General features: G+C 37.5%; 1 protein-coding gene across 9 annotated transcripts in view; it reads left to right on the top strand.

Moving 5' to 3' along the window:
• Positions 1-16,633, top strand: part of ATG7 (autophagy related 7) — a 243,768-nt gene that overhangs the window by 105,220 nt on the left and 121,915 nt on the right. For 8 of the 9 annotated variants that reach the window (XM_032327316.1, XM_032327289.1, XM_032327300.1 and 5 more), the window contains one exon: positions 10,470-10,592. In XM_032327316.1, the coding sequence (XP_032183207.1) occupies positions 10,470-10,592 (123 nt within the window). Of the gene's footprint in view, positions 1-10,469; positions 10,593-15,336; positions 15,432-16,633 lie in introns of those variants that run through there. The other variant, XM_032327309.1, reaches the window with a different exon arrangement.

Consider the following 16,633-nt stretch of genomic DNA (forward strand, 5'->3'; position numbering starts at 1 on the left):
CTGACATTAGTAATTTGAGTCTTTTCCCTTTACTTTTTGGCCAATCTAAGTAAAGGTTTGTCACATTTGTTGTTTTTCTGAAAAGATTTTTTTTCTACCCCATTTTTTGTATTTCCTTCTTCATGCTTCATGCTTCATGTATTTCCTTCTTCATTGTGTTTAGGTCATTTTTTTGTTCTGTTCTTAGGTTGGAAAGTTAAGTTATTGATTTGAAATCATTCTTTAATACAGGCATTTATAGCTATAAATTTCCCTCTGAGCACTGTGTTCAGTGCATCTCATAACTTTTGGTATGTTACGTGTGTATGTGTGTTTGTTCATCTCAAAGTATTTTCTAATTTCCCTTGTGATTTCTTATTTGATCCATTGCTTTTAGGAGTGTGTTAATATCCACATATTTGTGAGTTTCCCAAATTTCTGTAATTGATATCCAATTCCATCGCATTTTGATCAGAGAAAATAATTTATATGATTTCAGCTTTTTTCACTTATTGAGACACATTTTATGGTCTAACACATGGTATATCCTAGAGACTGCTCCATTCTTTGAGAAGAGTATGGATTCTGCTGTTCCTGGATATAGTGTTCTATAGATATTTATTAGGTTTTATTGATATATAGTGTTCAAGTCTTCTGTTTCCTCAGTGATCCTCTAGTTGTTCTATACATTACTGTACTTTCAGTACAGTTGAAATCTCCAACTATTATTGTTTAATTGTGTATTTTTCCTTTCAATACATTTTTTCAAAATTTTTCAATTTTGAAAAATTCAAGGCAAAATACATTTTTGCTCAATGTATTTGGGGGCTGTTTTGGTAAGTACACCTCAGATTATAATTTTTGTATCTTTTTAATATGTATCTCTTGTATCTTTTTATTATGTCTTTCTTTGTCCCTGGTAACAATTTTTGTATTAAAGTCTATTTTGTTTGATATTAGTATAGCCTCTCCAGTTAACTCTCTTTCGGTTTCTGCTTTCATGGAGTCTTCTCTTTTTTTAAGCAGCTATTTTTGACATATCATTAATATATACGAATTATACATTATTTAAAGGCTGTAACTTGCTGTGTTTATGTATCTTGAAATGATCACCACAACCGAGCTAGTTAACATATCCATAACCTCTACAGAGTTACCATTTTGTGTGTGGGGAGGTGGGGGTGTATGTGTTGAGGAGTTTAGTATAAGATATCTTAACGGATTTCAAATATGTAGTATGCTACTGTTAACTGTCATCACCATGCTCTGCATTAGATCTCCAGAACTTATTTATCATGCATAATTTAAACTGCATGGAATATCTTTTTCTGTTCTTTTACTTTCAACTTATTCATGTCTTTGAATTTAAAATGAATCTCTCATAGACAGCATGTAGTTAGATGATGTTTTTTTGTTTTATCCATCCATTCTGCCATGTCTGCCTTTTAGTTGGAGGTGTTTAATTCATTTACATTTAATGATAAAATAGAATTTACATCTGCCATTTTGGCTTTTGGTTTCTATATGTCTAATGCCTTTTTTTCTTTCTCTATTCCTCTATTTTTCTTTATTTCACCTTTTTGTGTTAAATAGATACTTTCTAATGTGCCATTTTAATTCCCTTGCTTTTTCTTTTAATATATATATTTTTAGTTATTTTGGTGTCTGCTCCAGGGTTTACAATCAAAATACTATTCATAACCATATGTTTGGGTTTAACATCACTTTAATTTGGATAACAGTAAAAACTTTACTCCATTGTATTTTGGTTTGCCTCCCCTTCCTTTGGGCTTACTGTCCCATAGCTTAAATCATCATATGACAACACAGATGTATAATTATTGCTTTATGCATTTGTATACTTGAATTTTATTTGATTATATATCTGTATTTTAAATCACATAGAAGAAAAAAATCACAAAGAAAAAATTGCAGTTTCCTTTACCTGCGTTCTTTATTTCTTCTTGAGGATCTGAGTTATTGTCTAGTGTCCTTTCATCTCAACCTAAAGTACTCACTTCAGAATTTTTTACAGGATAGGTTTGCTGGTGATGAATTCTCTTGTTTTGTTTATCTGGCAATTTGTTAATTTCTCCTTCATTTTTGAAGGGCCGTTTTGTTGGATATAGAATTCTCAGTTGACAGTCTTTTGCTTTCAGCACTTTGAATATTTCATACCAGTACTGTTGGTTCCTATGGTTTCTGAAGAGACATTAGCTGTTAATGATTTCCCTTTACATGATAGGTTATTTCTCACTTGCACTTGCCTGATCATCCCTTTGTCTCTGGACAGTTTAATTTTGATGTGTCTAGATATAGATCTCTTTGAGTTTATTGTTCTTGGAGCTGAGCTTCTTGGATGTGTAGATGAATGTTTTTCATAAAATTTGGGAAGTTTTTACCATTATTTCTTCAAATATTCTCCCTGCCCTTTTCTTCCATCTCTTCTGGAACTCCTTTATTAGCACATGTTGTTGTATGGGTCTCTGAGACTTTTGTTCATTTTCTGTTTCTCAGACTGGGTACTTTCTTTTCTTTTCTTTTCTTTTTTGAGAGAGAGAGAGAGAGAGAAAGAGAGATCATGCATACAGATGGCAGAGGGAGAAGGAGAGAGAGACTCTTAAGTAGATTCCACTCAGCACAAAACCCAGCATAGGGCCTGATCCCACAACCCCAAGATCATGACCTCAGCTGAAATCAAGAGTAACCAACTGAGCCAACCAAATGCCCCCACAGACTGGATATTTTCAGTTGATCTGTCTTCAGATTAACTGATTCTTTCTTCAACATGCCCAAAACTGGTTTCAGTCTCTCTAGTGAATTTTTCAGTTGTTGTATTTTTTAACTCCAGAATTTCTCTTTTGATCCTCTATATTATTTCTCTTTATTGAGGCTCTATTTTGTCCAAGCATCATTTTCATACTTTCATACTTTTTTTTTTTTTTTAGGTTCTTAGACATGGTTTCTTTCAGTTCTTCAAATTTACTTAAAATAGCTATAGCTGTTTTAAAGTCTTTGTTTAGTAATTTCCTTAGGAATGGTTTCTGTTGACCATTTTTGTTTTGTTTCTGTATATGGGACATATTTTCTGGTTTCTTTGCATATCCAGTAACTTCTTTTTTTTTTTTTTTTTTTTCCTTAAAGATTTTTTATTTATTTATTTGACAGAGAGAGAGAGATCACAAGTAGGCAGAGAGGCAGGCAGAGAGAGGGGGAAGCAAGCTCACTGCTAAGCAGAGAGCCTGATGCGGGGCTCGATCCCAGGACCCTGAGATCATGACCTGAGCCAAAGGCAGAGGCTTTAACCCACTGAGCCACCCAGGTGCCCCTATCTAGTAACTTCTGTTGAGAACTGGATGTGTCACATAATATATTGTGCTAAATCTGGAAATCAGATTCTCTCCCCTGCCCATGGTTTATTTTTGCTCTTAGCTATTGTTTGTTTGTTTGTTTGTTCGTTTGTTATTTAGTGACTTTGCTGAACTACTTTCATTAAGCTGGTGTTCTTTGTCTTATGTCACCATGAAGTTTCTGCTTGGTTAGCTTGGTTGCCATCTAATGATTAAAGAGATTTTCTGAATTTCCTGGAACCAGTAAATCACAGTCTTTGCCGAGGTGCTCTGTGTGTATATTGGGGAGTGCCTTCGGTGCTAAGCCAGGCATTTAAGAACTCTGCCTTACCTTTCATCTCCTGCTTGCACAGATACTCAACTAGAAGTGAGAGCTTAGGACTTTCTCAGATCTTTCCTGAGCATGTGCACAGCTTTGGGCATACATATCACCTTGTGCCTATGCAGTCTTCTAGATTCTCAAGAGTATGTTGGAACTTTTCAGTGTCTCTTAATGGTAGTCCCCACACTTTTGTTTACACTCTTTGGTTAGCACATTGTTGCAGCAACTATTATCTACCATCTCAGGAGATCATGATGTTAAACAGTTGTCCCTGATACTTGTTGACAGCTAGCCCTGGGAGAAAGGCTTTCACACTGGGTGAGTTCTGAGTCAGGTCAAATGCAAGGAACATGCAAGCAGGGTTTCCCTGGGAATCACCAACAGGTGGCATTTTTCTGAAAATGGAGCTTTAAAGGAGCTTCATTCCCAGTCTACCCCCTCCAGTGGCTGCCAGGCTGGTTTCCACTGTGACTGTGTCCTGTTAGTGTTCAGGGCTACATTTGAGCTAGAAAGGGGAAGGGGTGGGAATGGAGCATGTTGAAAACCTCAAAGCCCATTGTTTTTACAGAGATTCAGATGTTTTCTGAATAAATACTCCCCAGACTTTGTCACTGTTCTGTTTTCTCTTACAGAGGAGAGAGTTTGCAGAGATCCTTGCGCTCCTATTATCACTGACACCATTATATGTCTTCTTGTCGTGTGTTTTCTGTATTTATCAAACTCTATTTGGCAATAATATATTTTTTAAAGATTGTATTTATGTAACAGAGAGAGAGTGAGCACACAAGTAGGCAGAGCAGCAGACAGGGGGAGAGGGAGAAGCAGGCTCTCTGCTGAGCAGAGAGCCCCGATGTGGGACTCCATCTCAGGGCCCTGGGATCAAGACCTGAGCCTAAGGGAGATGTTTAACTCACTGAGCCATTCAGGCACCCCTTGGCAATAATATTTTTAAAGTAATAAATGCTTAGTATTTTTACTTCCCTTTATAAACCATTCTTTGTCAGTGATTGAAGTCATGAAATTCTTTTTGTATCTCAGTAGGTAGGGAAATAGGCGTGGAGTTGCCTCCCCATTTTAGAGATGAGCAAACAGGCTCAAAAAGGTGAAGTGTCTTGCTCCATGTGCCAAGTTGCTCCCAGTTGTGGGTTAATGCCCAGTTATAGTTTGTTTTCCATTGCCAGTTGACTCAAGCAGAATTGTGATTTTGGTACATGAAAAAACTAAGATACAGTATTTGATTTTTTAAAATGCAGTTGTGTATTATACCATAAGAAGTTTAATTAAAATACTAAAGTGTTGGTACCTTTGTTCCATAGTCTGTTATCTTGATGTTGATACTATTTGGTGTTTTGGCTTGAACTCTTCCACATCCTCTAAATTATAGTTGTGCCCAAATTTTGCATTTGGATGCCTAAGATGGTACACTATACAGTGACTTTAGGGAAAGAACAAGATACTTGTTCTATATTTTTGGCATGCCAGTAATACCATTTCATGTCTCGAACTCAGATCTTTCTTTTTTTTCAAGTTTGGTCTGATAAATCCTGCCTATGTCCGATAGAGTGAGTTAACAGCAACAGATTTAATTAGATTGATAGCTATATGTTTCCATATGAAGCTGTTTTCTATTCCATTATCAGCTTTGTATCACTGAGATATATGGAAACTGAAACAAAGTTACCAAACATGTGGTTGATAGTTGGAAACGCCAGCAACTCTCGATTACCAGGGAACTGTGAGCATTTCCTTCAATTCATTTGGCAACTTAGTGTGCCCTGGAGAGTGGGGTCAGAATATAAGAAGGAAGAAAAGATCATAGGGAGTGGAATTAATCAGGCAGGACTTGCTGTGGGAACTGGTACTTGAGCTGAATCTTGCTGGAAGTGAAAGATCTTATTTGATGGGGAAGGCAGGTCACCATCAGTGGTTAGCACCAAGAGGAAACAAGAGCTGGGAGCAGTGAAGGTGGGACAGTAGTTGTAAGAGCTGCTGAAATCAGAGCCTTTTTTCCTCCTCTTTGATTCCTTTTTATTATGATGAGAGAAATCCCAGACACCAAAAGACAGAAACCGGTTGATCAGGGTGTTTCCTGGTTTTATTAGTGATGCTTCCAGCTCATTATCCAAAGTGAGGCTTTTCCATGCTGGAATGGCTCCCTTAGCAACAAAACAGGGTTTGCCATCCTTGGAGCAAAGCCTCTGCAGACTATTGGGTGACTCTCCATCAGATGGGAGTATTTTGACCCTTCTTTTGTGGATTCTCCTATGTAGGACGGGAATTAAAGGTCCTAGTGTCTACCAGCCATACTTTCATTACTCTATCTGGGATATTGGGCTAGCTTTCCCTGAGAATATTAGAAATCATGACACATGTTTACTTTTAAATAATTTAGAGTAAGTGAATACAATTTCTAAACAACAGAGACTTAAAATAAGAGATTTGTAGACACTGCATGAAAATAGATAAGCTGAAAGTAGAAAACACAAAAGCTATTTTTTTGTTGTTGAGTACTCAGTTCCTTGTATCCTTGTTTAAGAATAGACAAGAGTTGCAAACCATGAATCTCTTCTGCTTCTCATGAAATGTAAATCATTGCATGTTATGCAAGGTCAGATGTTAGGCCCTATAAAAGGCATTCTCCAGAGAGTTGTCCAAAGTTGGAGGCTTCTGGAGGGACTGAAATGCCTAGCTGGGGGCTATGGGTTTGATCTAGTAAAGAGTACTCAAAGAATCTCAGCAAGAGAATGGATACTCCTAAAACCGTGTCTTAAAAAGAGATTCTACCGTCTTTGTCCAGCAGTACGCATGTGACACGAGTAAAGCTCACCTAGTCTAAGAGAACAGTGAAGTAAGAAAAATCATGTTCATCAGGAAAGGATCCATATCTTTGTATTAAAAGTCATTATTTCTCTACTTAGCAAACTTCCCAGTACCTTTAGAGTACTTAATAACCTGTCAAAATGTAATGTGCACACTTCTCAGGACCATGTATTATATAATTACTTAGGAGGTTCCGTGTGTTTGCAGACTGACACATTGTAGCAGTGCTCATATTCATTGTGATGGTATCTTTTTGAGGCTGGGGGTAATTTAAAACACATTTTCCTTTTTAAGAAGGTCAAACTGTAGGGGAAAATATCTTTGTACCTTTTATAAGCTGCTTATACTCGTAACACAGATTAACTTCCCAGCACATAAAGGGAATACTAGAAAACCCTTGCATGATTAAATATGCCCCTGGAGGATTAAGTTTTTCCACATATTTTTGAAGCCAGAGCTATGAATAGTGTTTCAGCATTAAACTTTCTGTACATCTTGATTATGGGGGAAGGCTTTTATTCCTACTGCTCTTGCTGTTGGTTTTTCTGCTATTCAGATTTGTGGCACTGCAGAATTATCTGTGGAAACATGGACTTGAAATCTGAAAGATTAATTAAGGTCCAACAAAGTGGACCTGGAATTCTAATTTTTAAAAAATTCTTAATCCATTTTTTCAAACCTGTTTCTTCTTTCACCTTATTGAAAACGTGGCACAAACTAGCTAATTAGTGAGCTTAATAGTTCAGAAATAAATGATCGCCAAGCACAAAGTATTTATCATTTTGAAAAAGATCATTAATTTTCATGCATAATTTTCCTAAGATAAAATTCTTGTTTGTAAGGAATCTCTTTATTACTGAGGGATTCAGTTACTAAGTGCCTTTTTATCCAGGCATTGGGTTGTCAGATTAATTTACTGGGGCTCATCAGCCAAAGGCTTTGCTGTGTGACCTTGAGGCATACTGATCACCCTTTGCTCCTCCATGATCCCCCGTGTATCTCTTCCCTCCAGTCTGCAGGTCTTACCTTACCTCCCTTGGCTCCCTTCACTGGTACTCAGCAGCCCCTTGATTTTTTTGACCTCCCTGTTGCCTTTATCCTATCAGTGCCCACGCTTACATGGTCCTTAACCACATTTCTCCCAAAACGTATATTATCTGTCCTGAGCAGGGTCCTCCACTTCCTTTCTCACATTCCCCACACAGCTGTCCTAGACCATTATTGCCATGGTCCATCCACCCCCTTCTCTGGCAGCCGATGACCTTGCTGCCTGCTGTCAGACCCCAGAACTTCTCAGCCTCCAGTTCCCTGCTCTCCTAACATCACAACTGCTGTTTTGTTTCCCATGGCTGAAGGAGAGGGCTGCCCCCCAGCTCAGCTCTAGCTTCGTCAGGGCTTTAGGACTCTTTTTCCTCCTCCTCTGCTGGGACCTTTCTTCAGCACTAAAGGGAAAAAAGAGAGACTTTAATATTATTTAAATAAGTAATATATGCACACGATTTTAAAAATTCAGGTAGTATAGAAGAATTTGCAGAGCCAACTACTTGATGCCAGTCGTGTGTATGCATACTTCCAGAGATCTTATTATATGCAGGAACAAGCATACACACAGCTGCATTTCCCTTTCTTTTTCCTTACTCCTCCATCTTTATTTTTAAGAGATTACTACCAAACACATGGTCTGGACATTGCTTTTAATATACCTGTATGTCTTGGAAACAAGTTTATATAAATACTGTAGAGCTACCTCATTCTTTTAATGGATCTAACTTATGCCCTTAATTATAAATACACCATAATTTTGTCAACTAGCTCCCTGTTAAAGAGTAGTGGCTTCTAATCTTTTGTTGCTGCAGAGTGTTTTAGTGAGCATCATTACATGTCAACTTCTTTTACCCATGGACAACTGTATCTGTATGAAAAGTCTTTGAAGTGGAATTATTGCATCAAAGCGTTTATACATTCTCATCTCTTTTATGGAGAAGTTTTAAAAATTGTTTTCTTGTGTTACTGCTTCTCCAGCCTTTCTATTCATGTGTAATTGATTTCTTGGGTTTATCTTCAATGTCTGCTTTTGAGACATTCATCTATTTCTTCTGAGTTCTTTTTTTTTTTTTAAAGGTTTTATTTATTTATTTGACAGAGAGGAATCACAAGTAGATGGAGAGGCAGGCAGAGAGAGAGAGAGAGGGAAGCAGGCTCCCTGCTGAGCAGAGAGCCCGATGCGGGACTCGATCCTAGGACCCTGAGATCATGACCCGAGCCGAAGGCAGCGGCTCAACCCACTGAGCCACCCAGGCGCCCTATTTCTTCTGAGTTCTGAGAGAATTTTTGAGGCACTCTGGTTTACTGTTTCCAAACACTCATAATTCCTGTGATCTTTGAATTTTTAAATACAATAATCATTATTTTCTTTGCTTCTGAGAACTGAGACATTCTTGTATTGTTCTCCTGTCAAGACGCAGGCTTTAAATCTTACCAGGGGATAACATATATACAAAAAAGTGCTTGATGGCTTTTCACAAAGTATACCAACACCCAGATAAAGAAACAAATGTTATCAGTATCCAGGACCTCCCTTGTGCCCCTTCCAGTTACAGTCCCTCCATGGGTAACCACTCGCCTTAGATTCATTTTGCCTGTTCTTTTTTTTAATTTTATATATAAAAATGTAATTGTGCATTAAATATTGCTTCTCTCTTTTTTGTTTAACATTATGTTTATGAGAATTATCTATATTGTTGCAAGTAGATACAGTTTGCTTTCATTGCTAAGTAGTATTCTATTGCATGAATATACCCTTTTGTTCATTCATTCTACTATTGATGCACACTTGAATAGTATCTAGTTTGGACTACCGTGAATAGTGCTGCTGTGGACACTTTGTTTGGGTCTTCTGATACATAACCACATACCCTTTTTTGCAGGGTATATATATCTAGGAGTATAACTGCTTGATCACAGGGCATATAAGTCTTAAGCCTCTAAAATGGCTTTCTTTTTTTTTTTTTTTTTTAGTATTTTAAATATACATTTATTTTTTTTAATTAAATTAATTTATTTATTTTCAGAAAAACAGTATTCATGATTTTTTCACCACACCCAGTGCTCCATGCAATCTGTGCCCTCTGTAATACCCACCACCTGGTACCCCAACCTCCCACCCCCTGCCACTTCAAACCCCTCAGATTGTTTTTCAGAGTCCATAGTCTCTCATGGTTCACCTCCTCTTCCAATTTCCCCCAACTCCCTTCTCCTCTCTAACACCCCTTGTCCTCCATGATATTTGTTATGCTCCACAAATAAGTGAAACCATATGATAGTTGACTCTCTCTGCTTAAAATGGCTTTCTCATTTTGCACTCCCATGAGAATCCCAGTTCTACATTCTTGCCAGTACTTGAAATCTTCTTTTTTACTTTAGCCATTTTGGTGTTTATAAAGTAAGATTTCATTATGGTTTTAGTTTACATTTCCCTAATCACTTGTAATGTTGATCAACTTTTCATATGTTTATTGGCCATTTGGATATCCTCTTTTGTGACATGCCTAGTGAAATTTATTTTTATGTTTTGAACTTTTGTTTTTTAAAAAGATGTATGCCTAGCCAGCAGATCACATTTCCCATCCATTTGTCTGTTTGTCTTTATCCTTTTTAATTTTTTTCTTGGCTCTTTTCTGGCCCGTTTTTTTTTTCCTTCCTAATAGGTGAACTTTAGAAGTAGGAAACCCAGCCTTTACAGAATTTTTAGTGAATTTGCATAAAACTTATTTGACTAAAATTGTCTTGTAAATTGGAAAAGGATATTGTCATTGTTTCTAAGAAGGGAAAGTGATAAATACTAAGCCCTCCCAGTTTTTGCCCTCCAGATTGCATTATTATCCCCATGTTTAATTCTAGTTTTAGTTTCATTTTTGACAAGTGCTTATAGAAGTGAAAATCTTGTAATATACTTTTAAAGCCTGCAGCCCCTTTTAACAAATATAAATGTTTTACAGGTTCTTGATCAATATGAACGAGAAGGATTTAATTTCCTAGCAAAGGTGTTTAATTCCTCACATTCCTTCTTAGAAGACTTGACAGGCCTCACTTTGCTGCACCAAGAGACCCAAGCTGCTGAGGTAAGAATAAAACAAGCTTTTTGTACTGAGGACTGGTGTGTTTGAAACCTACTTGATACTCAGATTTATGGCATAGTAAGGAAGCAGTGAATTATGATTTGACAAACATTGCTGAATAAGTCTGCTAATTATCAGAAAAGAAGGAACCTTCTGCAGTCACTGTATGTTGATGTGTACAGATTGTTGTATAGCAGGTGCCCAGTGCACATAATTAAAGGGAATATGGGTTATGGATTTTCAAGCACCTCTGTTCCTGTCTGAAAAACAGTGTGCCTGTGGCCATGGGAGAGTTGTTTCTGATGTCCACACATCAGAATGTCAGATAGGGGAGACTGGCTCTGGCCATGTTCTTCAGAGGAAATATGCCTGGCTTTTATTTGATAATTGGATACATCTTAGGTCACTGAACTCTACTATAAAATGGCTTCCCCAGTCACAACCTGAGAGAGTTATGCTTTGCTTGTCAATTAGAATATATTGCAGATCTTAATTTCCATGAAGAAGTTCTTAGGAGAAATGTGGCCTGTCTTATCATTTCCACAAGCTGCATAAAGAAAACCTTGAGCGCCTGTGTCCCACAGGAGTGGAACATTTGCAAAGATGCCATTAGTCCTGTTGTCCTATTTATTGATGACTACACCATTCCTACCCCTGCCTGGGGTGGTATGTCTTTACCACTGGGGCAGGCTCCAGTGGTCATTGAGTAGACATTCAGTCTGGATACTGGACTAGCTGGTGGCAAACTAAGGCTGCTGTTTGGAAGATTGGAGCTAGTAGCACTAAGTAAAGAAAATTGAATCTACCAGAGTCAAATCCTTTGAAACTTTTAGCAGATTGAGGGGAGAGTTTCAGGCACACCAGAGAGGCAAGATAGTACATCTCTAGTACTACATTTAAAACTGAAATCATGGGGTGCCTGGGTGGGTTAAGCCTCTGCCTTCAGCTCAGGTTGTGATCTCAGGATCATGGGATCGAGTCTCGCATCGGGCTCTCTGCTCGGCGGGGAGCCTGCTTCCTCTTCTCTCTCTGCCTGTTTCCTTCCTCTCTCTCTGCCTGCCTCTCTGCCCACTTGTGATCTCTGTCTGTCAAATAAATAAATAAAGGAAAAGAAAAGAAAAAATAAATAAATAAAACAAATCAGTTCTGGGGTACCCGGCTGACTCAGAAGATGCAACTCTTGATCTGGCGGTCATGAGTTCAAGTCCCACATGGGGTAAAGATTATTTAAATAAATAGACATTTTAAAAAAAAAAGCTATAACCAGTTCTTCTTTAACTTGCCTTGGTGTCCTCTGGGCATTTAATGGATGTAGTACTCCACTTATAACCAATAGTAAGGCCCACATAGTCTCTTAGCTTCAGTTTCAGAAGATGAACAGTATCTGTGCTGAATTTGAAGAGAATTTGAGATTTCCCCCAGAGTTGTTATTGGTTCCCAGACATGGTTCAGAGCATTATGTTGATCATGGCTGCCATTTTATCCTTTGTGTAGCACTGTACTGCCTGATAAGGTTAAAATAACTTACAGGTCTTTTCAACTATGCAATTGTTTGACTAGTTTGCTGAGGGAATATTTCTACCGAGCTGGAAATAATTCATATACTTCTCTTTTGTTGGCTAGATGAATTGCAACTTGAAAGTGACTCCAAATTTCACTCTTTAAAACAGAGCTGGATGCTAGGATAATGGGCAGATTCTTGGTGAGATCTGACTTGCTTTGCATTTTAGCTGGTCAAACATTAATAGCCTTTTCAAAGACCCAGGAAGAAAAGGGGAAGTTTAAGAGACCAACAGTGACTAAGTAGATGGTGGAACAGGAGGGAACATGGTTTCATCCATAAGTCGGAGTTTTCTGTTTGAAATTTTCCTCCATTCAGTTATGTTTATTGTTTTTGGAATCATAAGCCACACATCAAATTTTTTTTTAAAGATTTACTTATTTATTTAACAGACAGAGATCACAAGTAGGCAGAGAGGCAGGCAGAGAGAGGAGGAGGAAGCAGGCTCCCTGCCGAGCAGAGAGCCCGATGCGGGGCTCGATTCCAGGACCCTGAGATCATGACCTGAGCTGAAGGCAGAGGCTTTAACCTACTCAGCCACCCAGGCGCCCCCACACATCAAATTTTTGATTAGAGATGGTAGACTGGTTGGCCTGTGAGCCAGATATGGCCTGCAGGTGTGTTTTGTTTGGCCCTCCCCTGTGTTCTGAGTTCTGAATAAAGTCAACATTTAAAACTTATGAGTTTTCGGGGCACCTGAGTGGCTTAGTGGGTTAAGCCTCTGCCTTCAGCTCAGGTCATGATCCCAGGGTCCTGGGATCGAGCCCCACGTAGGGCTCTCTGCTCAGCAGGGAGCCTGCTTCCCTGTCTCTATGCCTACCTCTCTGTCTACTTGTGATCCCTATCTGTCAAATAAATAAATAAACTCTTTAAAAAAAAAACTTACGAGTTTTACATAAAAATCTGAATTTTCCCATTTCTAACTTCTTTGAAAAATCAGATCTGGCGAGCCCAGGCCTGCATTTCTTAATCGTGATGGTTAGCTGGAGCCAGGATGCAAATTTTATAGATAAATAATGTACTTTATATGAAATTTAAAGGTATAAAAAATATTCCGCATGTAAAGTAAATCTTCTACACTTGTTCCTTATCACCTGGTTTCCTTTTTGGAGACACACTTGTTGTTTTTTTGCCCAAAGTTATTTTTTAGGTGATATTCTCCATTTAAAAGAAGCTCGTGAGTTAATGACCCTTTCAGGTGTTAGAATTTGTGATCCTTATATTAGAGAAGGATCATTTATTTTCTTAAAAAGCTTTATATAGGGCTGTGAAGGGCTGGGGGGTGGCTACCTGGGTGGCTCAGTTAGTTAAGCAACTGTCTTCACCTCTGGTCATGATCCCAAAGTCCTGGGATCGAGCTCCCTGCTCAGTGGGGAGCTTGCTTCTCCTCGCTCTGCTGCACTGCCTGCTTGTGCTCTTCCACTCTCTGTCAAATAAGTAAATTTTAAAAATAATAATAATTAAATAAATAAGTAGGGTTGTGGTTTTCCTTTTTAGTTTAAAAAAATTTTTTTTGCTTTTTAAAAAAAATATTTGTATTTATTTATTTGACAGAGAGAGAGCACAAGTAGGCAGAGCGGCAGGCAGAGGGAGAGGGAGAAGCAGGCTCTCTGCTGAGCAGGGAGCCAGATGTGGGGCTCGACCCAGGACCCTGAGATCATGACCCGAACCAAAGACAGCCGCTCAATAGACCCCTTTTTTTGCTTTTTTATTTCATCTTATTTTCCATCATAATAAGTGTACTCTTCCTACCTCAACACCATTTCCCCCATGCCTCCTCTCTGGTAACCATCAGTATTCTATAGTAAAGAGTCTGTTTCTTGGTTTCTCTCTTTTTTTTTCTTTGTTTTTGTTTCGTTTCTTAAATTCCACATAAGACTGAAATCATGATATTTACCTTTTTCTGACTTACTTCACTTACCATTATACTCGCTAGCTGTATGCATGTTGTTGCAAATGGCAAGATTTCATTCTTTTTTATGGCTGAATCGTACTCCACTGTATTATATGCCACATCTTCTTTATCCATTCATGTATCAGTGGATACTCGGGCTATTCTTGTAGTTTGGTTGTTGTGAATAATAATGCAATAACCAAAAGGGTGCATGTATCCCTTTCAATTAGTGGTTTTATTTGGGGGGGGGTGTAAATACCCAGTAGTGTGATTAATGGATTGTAGGGTAGTTCTATTTTTAATTTTTTGAGGAACCTCCATAATGTTTTCCATAGTGGCTGCACCAGTTTGCATTCCCATCAGCAATGCACAAGAGTTCCTTTTTCTCCATATCCTCCCCAATACTAGCTGTTTCTTATGTTTTGTTTTGTTTTGTTTTTGTCATTCTGACAGTTGTGAGGTAATATCTCATTGTGGTTTGATTGGAATTTCCCTGATGATGAGTGATATTGAGCATCTTTTCATGTAACTGTTGGCCATCTGGATGTCTTCTTTGGAGAAATTTATCTGTTCATGTCTTCAGCCCATTTTTAAATTGGATTATTTGTTTTTTGGATATTAACTTGTATTAGGTCTTTATACATTTTAGATAGTAACCTTTTACTGGATATGCCATTTGTAAATATCTTTTCCTATTTGTAGATCATTTCCTTAGTTTTGTAGATTGTTTCCTTCACTGGGCGGAAGCTTTTTATTTTGACATAGTCCCAATAGTTTATTTTTGCTTTTATTTCCCTTGCCTCAAAAGATATATCTAGAAAAGAATTGCTACTTCCCATGTTGGAGAGATTCCTATCTGTGCTCTCTTGAAGGATTTTTATGATTTCAGGTCTCACTTAGGTCTGTAATCCATTTTGAGTTTATTCTTGTGTATAGTGAAAGAAAATGATCCAGTTCCATTCTTTTTCATGTTGCTGTCCAGTTTTCCCAACACCATTTGTTGAAGAGATATTTTTCCATTGTATATTCATTCCTCCTAATTAACCATATAGTGGGTTTATTTCTGGGTTTTCTGTTCTATTCCAATGATCTGTGCATCTGTTTTTATGCTAGTACCATACAGTTTTAATTGCTACCAGTTTGTAATGTAACTTGAAGTATGGAATTGTGGTATCTTCAGTTTTGCATTGCTTTTTCAAGGTTGGTTTGGTTATTTTGGGTCTTTTGTGGTTCCAAAAGGATTGTTTGGGTGGCTCACTTGGTTACGCTTCTAACTCTTGATTTTCGCTCAGGTCAAGACTTCAGGGTAATGGGATCAATCCCGGCATTGGACTCTGCACTCAGCACAGAGTTTGCCTGCGATTCTCTTTCCTTCTCCCCCTCCCCCCACTTGCGCGCTCTCTCTCTCAAATAAATAAATAAAATCTTTTAAAATAAATTTAGGATTGTTTGTTTTAGTTTTGTGAAAAATGCTGTTGGTATTTTGATAGGGATTGCCCTAAATCTGTAAATTGCTTTGGGTAGTATAGACATATTAATGATACTTGTTCTTCCAACTCATGAGCGTGGAATGTCTTTCCATTTCTTTTCATCATCTTGAATTTCTTTTATCCATGCTTTACAGCTTTTTGAGTACAGGTCTTTCACCTCCTTGGTTAAGTTTATTCCTAGATATTTAATTTTGTTGATGCCATTGTAAATGGGATTGTTTTCGTAATTTCTCTTTCTGCTGTTTGATTATTAGTGTATATGAAGGCAACAGATTTCTGTACATTGATTTTGTATCCTATAGACTTTACTGAATTCATTTATCAGTTCTAGTAGTTTTTTAAAATCTTTTGGGTTTTCTATACAGAGTATCATGTCATCTGCAAATAGAGTTTTACTTCTTCCTCACGAATTTGGATGCTTTTGATTTCCTTATGTTGTCTAATTGCTTTGGCTAGGAATTATAGTACTATATTGAATAAAAGTGGTAAGAGTGGACATCCTTGTCCTGTGACCTTAGGGGAAAAGCTCTTGGTTTTTTACCATTGAGTATGATGTTGGCTGTGAGCTTTTACCATAAGGTCTTTGTTTTGTTGAGATATGTTTCCTCTAGACCTACTCTGTAGGGGGTTTTGTTGTTGTTGTTGTTGTTGTTTTTAAATCATAAATGGATGTACTTCATCAAATGCTTTTTTTGCATCTGGTTTTTATCCTTTCTCTTACTGATGTGATGTGTCACATTGATTGCTTTGTGACTATTGAACTACGCTTGCATCCCAGGAATAAATCCTACTTAGGAATGTTGTATGATTTTTAAAAATATATTGCTGGATTCTGTTTGCTTGTATTTTGTTGAGAATTTTGCATCTCTATATGGAGATATAGAGAAATATCTCTATATACATGAGAGATATTTGTCTGTAGTTTCCATTTTTGTGGCCTTTTTATCTTGTTTTGGTATCAGGATGATACTGGCCTCATAGAGTGAATTTTAAAGTTTTACTCCTCTTATATTTTTTAGAATAGTTTGAAAATAAGTATTAATACCTCTTTAAATGTTTGGTAGAATTCACCTATGAAGCTGTCTAGTTCTGGACTTCT

This window comes from Mustela erminea, chromosome 1, assembly GCF_009829155.1.
Source record: "Mustela erminea isolate mMusErm1 chromosome 1, mMusErm1.Pri, whole genome shotgun sequence".
NCBI classification, from domain to species: Eukaryota; Metazoa; Chordata; class Mammalia; order Carnivora; family Mustelidae; genus Mustela; species Mustela erminea.